Source organism: Podarcis vaucheri, assembly GCF_965113315.1.
Source record: "Podarcis vaucheri genome assembly, chromosome: 7".
NCBI lineage: Eukaryota > Metazoa > Chordata > Lepidosauria > Squamata > Lacertidae > Podarcis > Podarcis vaucheri.
Window position 1 is genome coordinate 43,824,342 of NC_138765.1, and position 12,562 is coordinate 43,836,903.

The window sequence follows — 12,562 nt, forward strand, 5'->3', positions numbered from 1 at the left end:
CATAGCTGCGATAATGCCATCTCCTAATCCGGATTCCCAGGCATCAACATGGGAGGGGGTGTGTAGGATTGGGCTCTTAGGTGAATTTGAAAATAGGATTATACACACTCCAAGTCTAAACAAAATAAAAAAATTATTCTAGTAGCACCTTAGAGACCAACTAGGTTTGTTATTGGTATGAGCTTTCGTGTGCATGCACACTTCTTCAGATACATGCACACGAAAGCTCATACCAATAACAAACTTAAGTTGGTCTCTAAGGTGCTACTAGAATAATTTTTTTTTATTTTGTTTCGACTACAGCAGACCAACACGGCTACCTAACCTGTAACTCCAAGTCTATTAAGGGTTACTACCTCCTGGTTGCAAGACGGTGCTTGCCTGCACATGCCCTACTGATCGCCTTCCCAGAGGCATCTGGTTAATCATTTGGGGAAATAGGATACTGAATTAGACAGGGCTCCTTTTTTGCTTATGTAGAAATGTTGCAAATAAAATAAATAACTTACCTCATCAACATACAGAAAGGGCTCATCCGTTTCTCTCATAGTGTCATCTACAAATTTAGACATCCGTTCTCTTACTTTACTAAGATCCTGTGCCCAAGATTCCTGAAAATTCAAGAGTATACAAGTGTACTTTAAATACATCTCCATATATCTCCATCATTGATTCAAGTAATTAAATTAATGTGTGTGTTTCTTTTCAGGCACAGACCACCACCACAGAAATGAGCTGGCAGGAGATAGGCTTTGTCTACAGTTACAGGGGACTGAAAGCTCTTACAGCAGCTGATGGGAAACCTCAAACAGGGAGGGCGATCCTGTGCAGAACCAGAAGTTGCTGGACTATAAATTCCACCACTGATCATTCCCCATGGTGGCTGGGGTGGATGGGAGTTGGAGTCCAACAGTATCTGGAGAGCCACAGGTTCCCCATCCTTTACCTAAAGCAAATAAAATCAGCGTAATTAAAAAATACATATTACATGTCTGGATAGCCTTGCCGAAACAAAACAGCTTTTAGCAAGCATTTTTTTAAAAAAAACCCAATGAGGGTGTCTGCCTAATGTTAATAGGCAGAGAGCCTATTCCAGAGCATATATGCTGCCACACTGAAAGCTCAACTTCTTCCAGTTGTGGAGCAATGTTGTATGGCTCATTTAAGCGAGGTGATTGGCTGCAGTAATGTCTTCCATGTTATCCAAACACATGGCCATGTGAACCCATTAGTTTGGGTTCCATCCTCTGGAGCAACAGAAAACAAATCTGCTCCATCATCTAGCCTTCAAATATTTGATGAAGGCTATCAGATATTAGCACCACCTTATATTTTCTACCTAATACCATACACAACAGCAACAAATTATCTGATTCTGTAAATTCATAGCTACTTCTATGTGCAAATTTGAAGCATCATCAGGTGAGAATCCAGTGAGCCACAAGTTTCATTCATGTGTGACCCTGATTTCTGCTCAATCCTGTCTGTGGCCTCCAAAGCCACATCTTACACCATTCTAGAGGGTCTCCCTGAATGAAGAAGATAGAAATGCCCCGTTAAGCATAGGAACACAGGAAGCTGCTTTATAATGAGTCAGACCATTGATTTACCCAGCTCTGTAAAAATGTCCATATTGACCGGCAGCAGTTCTCAGGGGTTTCAGAAAGAGTACATTCTCGGCCCTATCTGGAGATGAAAGGGATTAAACCTGGGGCTGCCTGTATGCAGAACAGATGCTCTACCAGTGCCCTGCAGCCTTTCCCTCAAACCACGCTGTATCACTATATTACACTCATGCATATTTTCTTTTCATCTTGCTGATTACAATTTTTTGAATCATCTCACCTGCTGTTCATGTAGCAAAAATCTCTGAAAGTCGTGCAAGTGCACTGCTGAAGCATCTGGGCGATCTGTGTTTCTGCAACAGAAAGGAAAGGAAAAGAACAATTATAAAAAAGAACATCAGCAAAACAACACAACCAAAATATGAGACCATGCCATAGCAAATAAGAGAATTCTATCCTTTGAGGAAACATAATTAGGAAAATGAAACTGATAAATAATCCTAGTCACTGAGGATTTGAAATTATGTTTGCTGTCTTTATTCAACAATATTAATTTAGATATACTAGTATTATAAAAACCGGTTAAAGCACTGAATACTAGCTATATCTACCTGAACCTACTGTACCTACATGATCTTAACATACAGGATGCAGAGCTCAAAAAAGCAGTCTCCATGAAAACTAACAAACTGGGCTCTGTAGCAACATAGGCAAATATGTTTGCAAATACTGTGGTATGCTGATTAATGAGTCTAATCTTGATTAGATTAGGAAATCTCATTTATACACAAACTACTTCATCTACAAAATACAACTGTAGTCATTGGCTTGGTAGAGGCACAGTATTTCTCAGTCTGTTAACTAAGAGTAAGAGATTGAAAGTAATCTGGAATTTCCCACTCCCTCCCTTCCTTTTTTTGGTATTCATTATGGTGTGGTACTCAAAAATCTGTACCAAAGTTAATGCTAATCATGGTTCCCTTTAGTGAGATATTACTAACAGCTTCTGTGTACTGTTCTTATGGGCATTTACTAATCCTTGACAAAAACATCCTCAGGTCATTTACAAAAGACTGTCAAATGAAAACAAAATGTCAAACTTCACACAGGAGTTATTTTTCATTTGAAATTATTGTTACAGTTTATGAGTGATACAGTAAACCCACCCACCCACTCATAATCGTAGCTCGCTGCTTAATATATTATGAAAAACAATCACTTCTTGGTAGTGGTGCCCTCCCTGTGGAATACCTTGCCTTCAGATGTCAAGGAGATAAAGAACTACATAACTTTTAGAAGGCATCTGAAGGCAGCCCTGAATTGGGAAGTTTTTAGTGTTGGGTGGGGTATAAATAATAAAATTATTATTATCATTATCATCACATCCCAACAAGCTTCATATCCAATAACTTAAAGCACAAATGTGGGCAAAGCAACATGACAAGACATCTCACCCTAGAAGAAACATAGTGGAATCCTTCTTGAACTCATCAAGAATCTGGGAAGGAAACAATGACAAACAAAGCATGTAAACTTGCTCATTCAAGTAAAAGTTTCTTCATTCAGGTACTTCCTAATTCTGCAAAACACATTCACCCTTCCCTTTTCTCTCAAGATAGTACAGATTTTCTCCTCTTAAGAGACAACTACGCTTCTCAATCCTCAAAACTGAAAGAAAGGAACTAACACAACATGCTTGTATGTGATGGGGCAGGGAAGGCCTGCATTCTAGGAAAGTATTGTATTCAAGTTACAACACAGCATGATAACTAAGGGGAAGTAATGTGGGATAAGAGCTTTACCAATTTCTGTTGCTCAAACATTATTTTCTTGTAGAACAGATGAAATTGCTCAAAGCTAAGTTCTTCTTTAACAGCTTTTATTTCCTGTAAGGGGGAAGGGGAACAAGCAATGACACCAAGTTTAGTTTTCTCCAAAGGCTGTATCCATATAAAACACAAACCTCAAAACGTTATAAATGAATTCAACTGTTTTAATTTTGTAGATTAGGAACCAAGAGAAATGTAATTGTATGCAATGTATAACAATTTAAACAGAGAAAGCATGTTATACTGGATTCTCTGGTCTTTTCAAGCTCTTTTTCTATAAAACTTTGACCTTTCCCCCTGCCTAATAAAAAGAAAAGCTGCACTCTGAAAATCATTGGCGTTGATCTTAGTAAATGTTCCACAATCTGAATGTGGAAAGATAAAGGAGGAACCATTGGGTCAGGGTGCTTATCTTTAAGAGCACCATTTACACCAGGCCAGATGTCAACGGACTACAGGTTCTATCATTCCTGACTTTGCTGGCTGAGACTGATGGGAGTTGATGCCCAACAATATCTGGAGAGTCAGAGGTTCCCCATCCTTAATATATACAGTGGTACCTCAGGTTAAGAACTTAATTCGTTCTGGAGGTCCGTTCTTAACCTGAAACTGTTCTTAACCTGAGGTACCACTTTAGCTAATGGGGCCTCCGCTGCTGCTGTGCTATTTCTGTTCTCATTCTGAAGCAAAGTTCTTAACCCGAGGTACTATTTCTGGGTTAGCGGAGTCTGTAACCTGAAGCGTCTGTAACCCGAGGTACCACTGTACTAATAATGCTACATAGCAAACACAATTAACCCTTTAACTGTAACCTCTCCTGAAATATAATATAATGAAGGGAAAAGGTACACAGACATTTCAAATAAGTAAACAAATGGGACTGAAAACATGAAATATATAGTTCTTTTTTCCCCAAAGCCAGAGTATGCATAGAAATTCTGCTGGTGATAAAACTGGAAGCAGAGCAACGGAAGGAACTGGAAGCAGAGCCTCTAGCTTGGTAGATAAATACATCTGTCCTACTACTCCCGAAACTGCAAGTATACCCATTTCCCTCATACCACCAGCAAATATCCCAAGCAACAGGGGGGCAGTGCACAGACACTAACTGTTTTCCACTGGGGCAATGAAGCAATCAGCAAGGGAGAGGGAATTGGACCCTGGAGACAAGCATTCTGCTGTATGTTTCCTTGAAGTCCAATTCTCCCGCAGACTTCCTTTCAGCAGCAATGGGAGGGCTGCCCGCATTGACACATAAAAAATCCAAAGGATTATACATCTGGAATCTAAGGAAGTTCATCCTCATTTCCCCTTCTCCCAAAAAAAGGGGCCACAAGGAGGAAATAGCCCTCAGAAATTTTCAGAGATTCCCCCTCTTGTATTCTAGTTTGGAAAAGAATAATCTGTATCCAGCATTAGAGTTGGGAAGAATATTATCAGAGCAATAGGGCAAGGTTTTTACCTTTTGATGTTGCCACAAATGTAACAACAATTACTTTGGAGCCACATCAACTATAAAATAATATGGATGATGCAGTATATATCTTTATATATATATGCTATACACACCTGAGCACAAATATAGGATCAGCATATACTTACTGCAAACTTATCTTTCAGGAACTTCACACTGCTCACTTTGAAGTTTACTGATGGGAGAACAGTCTTCAGCTCTCTAAGGCTGATGCTAAAAGTCAGAGAACAAGTAGAGAGATGAACAGCAATGTTCTTGTAGCCAAACTGCAGAGCACCAAGCCTTGTATTTCACCAACATACAACTTAAATGAATATGGCAGAAAAAGGTCTCTGGTTCAACCCTTTGCATCTTCAGCTGAAAGAATTAGAGATAGTCTGCTGCCAGAGTAGAAACTACTAAGCGAGATGAACCAATTCTCAGATTTGGTATAACGCATCAGCCTCAAGGTCAAACAAGTGTGAAAAAAGTGTGCAACTTTTCTAACCTTTTTTAAAAATTAAAATGTTATTGCAGAGCGTTATGAATTTGTTCAGATCAGTGGGCTCCGCCATGTGGGAAGTCAGCTTGGGTGCTTTGGGCTGAAAGAACAGCCAACAGAAAAACCTTTAAAATGTCACCTCTGCAGCAATTAATTCATTAGTTTGAAGCTTAGATTAACATAACTTTTTCAAAGCAGGAATGTGTATGACATAGTAAAGGGAGCTGCCTCAAGTCCGAAGTTCATGCTTAAACTGCTATGTTTTTGCCACCCTAAGCAACATAGGCTTTACTTTACTGATGAAACTAGCCTTGATCTCACACAGCTAGATGTTGGAACAGAAATTATAACAAAGGAGTCCGTAGTATGCAGGAAAGACTCGTGTTACTCATTTACAAATCTCTCTCTCTCTGACACTAGTCCTCCTTTTGATATACTATAACATTTTAATGGCATGCTGCTTTGATTTCAGACTTATCTTGCCAAAAAATTTCCACCCTGGAAGTATTCTACATATACAACTTGTACCAACTACCCTTTGAAAACCCCATTTACCAAAAAATGGAGGTGGAGCACTCTGTAGACTTGACTAAAACTAAATTGCTATTAGCACAGTCTACACACCACATTCAATGGCTTATCAAAATGAAGTTGATCTTCCTAGATTTTAACCACCACAGTAGTGTGCAGGAGAAACAAACGACAACCCCTGGCTTAGCACTATGCCAGAACTGGAGCCCATGGTCTGTTCAGCGCCAAACAAATCACAATCTGTAGCCAAGGTTTGTTCTGGTCATGGCTTGTTTAGACCACCATCACTAATTCAGTTGCAACATTCAGCTAGAGATCGTGCTTGTTGCTCCTGCACAGTACCAGGGAGAAGCAAATGGGGCAAGATCAATGCATTCACAGCAAACCATTAACTATGGTTTATTTGTGACATTTGAATGATACCAGTGTCAGAGAAACAGTACAATGGCTATGCAACTATAAAATGCAGGACTTAAAGTACTCTCAAAACACAGAACCAGACAACTTTGGCTCCCTGCCTTTCCCAGTAAGTCCCCAATCTAGAGATTCAAGAACTAGGGGTGTTTGAAGCTTCTTTAATATTTAATTATAGAAATTTGTGGCTAGATCTCATGATTGCAGAGAAAAGCAATTGGTAGTGGCACCCTCCCTGTGGAAAGCCCCTAAAGATGTCAAGGAGATAATGAATTACATTTTAAGAAGACATCTGAAGGCAGCCCTGTATTGGGTTTTTTATTTTTTTATTTTATGCTTGCTGTTTTTTATGTTTTTAGATATGCTGTAAGCCACCCAGAGTGGCTGGGGAAACCCAATTGGATGGGCAGGATATAAAAAATTATTACCATCATCATCATCGATGTGTCTTAGAAACTAGATTTCAGCAATCAGAGAGCTCAGTCTTGGTGCCTGTACTACTCCCTGACTTTGTGTCTGAGATATTTTCTGTCAATATAATTCCATTATACACTTGCTGAATTTTAATTTAAGGTAGGTGGACTTTGACACTGCATTCAGCTTAGTCTGAATACAACTTTAATGTTGAAAAGGAAGTGGCCTTTGAATTCTAAGTAAGCTCTCACATTACCCTCTCAGTTACCTTTGCCTTTCCATACTCAGCCTCCTATCAACTCAAAGGGCAAGAGAGTGAAATGTTAAAAATAATTTGGGGAAAAATAGATACTACATATGCATATTTCCACTTTCCCAACACTTAATGTAGCTTGCATAAGATTTGTTCCACTAAAGATCTCCTGCACATCACAAAACTGAATTTGAATACTGGTCCAATTAGCCCAATACTGACTGACAGCAGCTCCCCCAAGTCTTGGGCAAAAATCTTTCTCAGACCCACTACTAGAGATCATTTAAATGGACACACCAAGGTCTGAACTTGGGATTTTACACTTGCTAAGCATGCACCTCCTGATCAACTATCAGGATTCTGAGGGTTCAAACCAAGTTCATGTTTTTCCCTGCTAAATTTGGAGCCCAAAAAGCAATGCTACCAGTTCTCTCTTCCTTAATCTTGGGATAATATCAGCTGTGTTGCTGTTCCATGTTGTGAACAAAACACCGCAAAAAGGATTTAAGGTCAGATAGGGCACATTTATGGCAACTGCAAAGGCATTGCTGCTCCAAGGATCTCCCATGCATCACAACCCTTCCTTATTGTGGTGTTTTATCGCTAAACACAGGTGCCATCACAGCTGCCATCAAATAAACAGGCTGCAGTTGGCAGTTTGCCCTTCTTCCGAGAGAAAAATTCAACCTTAGTCATAAAAATTCTCTTGCTGAATAACCTGACCCTGTTGCTCCCACATACCACTAACAGAAGCTACATGCACTGAGATGCATTGATCAATCATTTACAACTTCCAGGGGGGTAGTTGTATTAATCTCTTGCAGCAAAATTGCCTACAAGTCTTATGGCATCTTAAGGACTTACAGACTTCATTTTCTGCTGCATTCTAGGCATAGGTCTGTATTTTAAAGCTTTATGTCCAAGTGATAGTTGTTTTTTGGTTTTGTTTTGGTCCTGGCACTTCCCTGGGCCATTTGCTCTGATTCAATGGTAAAACATGGGTTTTCCCGGGGAAAGCACCAGGACCAAAAAAAAGCCTGCTTGGACATGGAGCTTCAAAGTGCAGACCTATGCCTAGAAAGTGCAGCACAAAGGGAAGTCTGGATGAGCCCTAATTATGGCATAAAGTAACCTATCCATCTGTAAAAGTGCTGCAGTACTCTTTGTTGATCAAGCATTGACAAACTGTGTCAGCTATTTGGTAGGAGATCATTCCACTGCTGGTCCAATACTTCAGCTTCTCTTCCCAAACATCACTGAACACTAATTTATGGCAACATCCCCCAGTCTGCCTTACTTAAAATGTCCAAACCAAACTCTCACGTGCATTTTCAGTCCCTTCCCATCCTCCCATGTCTGTTCCAAATTTGCATGAGCCCCTTTGAAAGGCTTTCTTCCACCATCTTGCCACCTGGTCAAAGGGCTAACCATTGCAGGCCACAATAACAGTAAGTCTTGCCTTCATTATAAACATATATTGGTTTTATATCAGTTTAATTATCATCATGACTCCTTCCCCACAATCGGAAAATTGCAGTGTGTGGAGGTGCCAAGAATCTTGCTGGAAATTCCTAGTCCACCACCACTACTTTCCTTGGAATATGAAATTACTATTAAACCAATTTAAAGTCTGTGGTACATATATGCCCTTAGGCTTTAACAATGTAAACCCTCTTCAGATGTTCGCTCTGAATGGGTGAATGGGCAAGTGAAACTCCCTTGATGACAATCAGGCACCTTTCCCAAGGAAAGCATTATAGGAGGTAGTCTGCAGGGGCTGCCTTACTAGCATGTAGAGCAGGCATAGGAAAATTCGGCCCTCCACTTTTGAGACTACAATTCCCATCATCCCTGAACACTGGTCCTGTTAGCTAGGGATGATGGGAGTTGTAGTCATCAAACATCTGGAGGGCCGAGTTTGCCTATGCCTGGTGTAGAGTTTTCAGAATGGGGGGTCCTCACTACAAGTGTTGCTGCTTGCCTTTCATACATTCAAAAGGAACATCTAAAGAAGACTATACACAATCAGGAAAACTACTCCTCATACGATGGGAGACTTTCAGATCACACCCCCACCCATCTTTGGTGCAGGCTGCAAAAACAGGATGCAATAATCAACTATGGATTTGCTCAAGAGCAACCACACCCCTATTCAGGCCTGATTTCTGTAAGAGTTCAATATGCATGCATACATACATATATTACTGTACAGTGGTACCTCGGCTTAAGAACTTAATTCGTTCTGGAGGTCTGTTCTTAACCTGAAGCACCACTTTAGCTAATGGAGCCTCCTGCTGCCGCTGCACAATTTCTGTTCTCATCCTGAAGCAAAGTTCTTAACCCGAGGTAATATTTCTGGGTTAGTGGAGTCTGTAACCTGAAGTGTATGTAACTTGAAGCGTATGTAACCCAAGGTACCACTGTACTGGTATCCCGATTAAAAAGTCACAAACATAGACAGACCCAAGCACAAACAATGCAGACACTGAAGACAGCAATTTTACCTGTTTCTTCTGGACTGATCCACAGAGTAAATCAGTTTTCTGAGCCAGCTATAAGGAACACATAAGACACAGCACTGGTAAGTTTTATGAAGAACTAAACAAACTCATTCAGCAATTTTGGCTTCAGTGCAGATAAAAGGAAGCAGAATTGCCTCTTCATTCTGTTATCAGTTTTTCATTTGCAGGAGTTGGAGAAAAACAAACAAATAACAGCAGCAATTTAAATTACTTCTTCCTATTTACACGGGTCTTCCAGCCCTCTTTCTGCTCTTCTCCTCTTTGTACAAAAGAGGTGCTAACAAGGAAAACCAACTCATGCCATGTAAGAAACAATACTGCAAATATTACACATGATGCCAATGACCTGGTTCACATGTAATAATAATAATAATTTATTATTTATACCCCGCCCATCTGGCTGGGCTTCCCCAGCCACTCTAGGAGGCTTCCAAAAAAATATTAAAATACTGCAATACATCAGTATTTAATAATACTGTAATACATGTAACATTAAAACATAGTTAAAATAAACAATGGTTTGTGTGAAGAAGCAGTGCGCTGCCAGAACAGGCGCTTTGCTCCTCCACTGCTGCCAGGAAACAAGCCATCATCATGAGCACAAGACAAAGTCTGTTCTTGCCTTACCATTTATGACTGCCTGGAGAGAAATAAACCCAAAGACCATACCTTGTTTCCTGGCATGGAGAAGTGAAGCGCCTGTGACTTGAGAAGCACATTACTCATTCATGTTAAACCATAGTTTATTATCAGTACGCTTGAGATGATGTGTGAACCAGGTGAATGACAGGGATTTAGATCAGGGCTGCATTGGAGGTCTTAATTCCACCTCACCCCCCCCCCGTGTTTTCTCTCTGTGTCACCCCCAGAGAGCATATTCAGAGAGACATTTTGAAACAGAAAAGGGGACAGGGAAAAGGGATTAACTCCCATACCTGTAGCACCATGGGCCAAATCCAAACCACCCTCCAAAACTATATTTACCACTTCAAGAAAAATGAGAGCTCCATGAACCTATTGCTCAGTCTTAAGTCTGAGTCTCTATGTGACCTGAGGCCCAAAGGGCCACTTCAATTATTTTATTTCTAGGTGTGCGCCAGATGGTTTTCAGTGCTAAAACGTACACCAAAAAATATGAATGTCACAAATATATACATCTTTGCATATACTTACACCATGCAAGTACATTAATCAGGGAGATGTGACAGGCTGTAGATCAGAAGAACGCACAGGTTTATCACTGTGCAGTCAGCCCCAAACTTAAAGTACAAAATGCTCTTGGTGCAAGTCCACTAGTTACAGTTCCTGCTATCCCATGTCAATTTGTCCAAAAGGCTAATTCATGGAATCATAGAGTTGGTAACAATCCCCAAATAATACTCTCTGTTCCAGTGGGAGGGGCTATAATACAATGCCTGTTTGGAGTGCAGAAGACCCGAAGTTCAATCTCTGGCACCCCCCAGGTCAGGCTGAGAAAGGTTCCAATCTGAGACCCTGGAGAGACTTTGTCAGTCAGCTTCCTATGTTCCTAAAATAATTTAGCATTCTTCAGTACCAAGTACAGCACACATGGCGTAGCACATTAAGAAGTTGTTGCTGCTTTTCTTACCCTGTGGAATTAATTGAATTCCTAAACTCTTAAATTCCTATCATAAGAAAAATGGGGAATGGTTCCTTCCACATACCTCTCTGTAATTGCTGGAGTGGAAGCATTCACTGCTTCTTGATGCAAGATATTCAAGCCACACAGCCATTTGTCAGCATCATCCTTTGAATCAGCTGGAAAATTAAATGGTATGTGAAGGAACACTCAATCAGGAAGAAGATAGGTTGAACTTTTTCAACTGCACTGCTTTATAACGCAAATCCATAATGCTGAAAGAAACTGTCTGCATGCACCTGAAAGCTAGCAAGAAATAGTAAAATCTCACCAAAAAGGCATTCCTTTAAAAAAAGAATGGCGCTAAAAGTTAGGATTTTTAAAGCTTCAGGAGAAATAATTGTGGATATATGCAAATGATTTTCATTTTGTAGCACAGAGTTAATGCATATGTGCTTTCTGCTTCCTTGATATTCCACACATCCCTTGAAATGAACATCAGAGCATGGTGTGTACATTCCCAGACTTCTTGATAGCCTGCAATATTCTAGGATGACATGCTCCTTTCCTAGTTACCCAAATACTATGCACAGACATTAGTGTGTCCACAGAGTCTCAGATAGATTAAATATAAGGTTAAATCAGAATAAGAAATTAAGTATGATTTTTAAAACTCTGGATAATCTGAGTTATCTATTTAACCCCTTCCTCAACAACCTACCCTGGTCATTTAAAACTTCTCAGTAATACTGTGTTTGACTTGTGCTAATCAAAACAGTAAAAATTCGGGGGGAAATGCCCATGACATTATTTATTTGTTGATGCTATGCTGGCATTAGACAAAACAAGTTTGTACCAGTGAAAGAAAACACTTAACCTTGAAATAAAGATGCCCAATAGCTGCCTACCACATTCAGTAAGAGTACTTCCATTTTCTTAGTTTTAACCACTAAGCCTTAAAGTGAGCCAAGGCTGCTTTCCAAGCAAGAAACTTGTCAGAGCTAAGGGCCAAGCAGTGACATATGTTAATTCACAAAGCACAACCTAACTAAGTGTTTGCAGCGTTTTTGGTACTTATTTGCAAGGCTACTTCATCTTATAAGACATGGAGAAGTACACACAGAGAAAACTCAGGGAGAGAAAACAAAGTAGAAGGAGAGGTGAATGGAATAGAAAATAACTTTAAAAACTCGGTTACATTTGAGAATATGGATTAAGAGGATAAACTAAAGACAACATGGAAGAGGTGGTGTTTTCATCCCTGATCATAAAGAGAGTAATCCAAAGAAAACACATTTACCTGCTAAGCTTAAGGTGTTGAGAACAAACTGAGTACCATAGAAAATAGTAAAACAAACGTCATCTTTTTGCCGTGCTGCTTTCCCCCGCTCAAAATCCTTTGAGTTTTTTCCTGGTCGGATTTCCTTTATTTCCATCAAATCCACTGAAAAGAAAAACATAACTGTCAACTGAACATAT

The 12,562-nt window shown here is 39.9% G+C and overlaps 1 protein-coding gene across 2 annotated transcripts in view; it reads right to left on the minus strand.

Moving 5' to 3' along the window:
• PLCG2 (phospholipase C gamma 2) overlaps positions 1 to 12,562 on the minus strand; it is a 66,455-nt gene that overhangs the window by 27,723 nt on the left and 26,170 nt on the right. For both annotated transcript variants that reach the window (XR_014221928.1, XM_082232275.1), the window contains exons 3-10: positions 12,384 to 12,527; positions 11,169 to 11,262; positions 9,466 to 9,513; positions 4,997 to 5,081; positions 3,368 to 3,451; positions 3,020 to 3,063; positions 1,846 to 1,918; positions 510 to 611 (exon numbers count right to left, since the gene is read on the minus strand). Coding sequence is in view for 1 of the 2 variants with exons in the window: in XM_082232275.1 (XP_082088401.1) it covers positions 510 to 611; positions 1,846 to 1,918; positions 3,020 to 3,063; positions 3,368 to 3,451; positions 4,997 to 5,081; positions 9,466 to 9,513; positions 11,169 to 11,262; positions 12,384 to 12,527 (674 nt within the window). In the remaining variant the exon portion in view is untranslated. The remainder of the gene's footprint in view (positions 1 to 509; positions 612 to 1,845; positions 1,919 to 3,019; positions 3,064 to 3,367; positions 3,452 to 4,996; positions 5,082 to 9,465; positions 9,514 to 11,168; positions 11,263 to 12,383; positions 12,528 to 12,562) is intronic.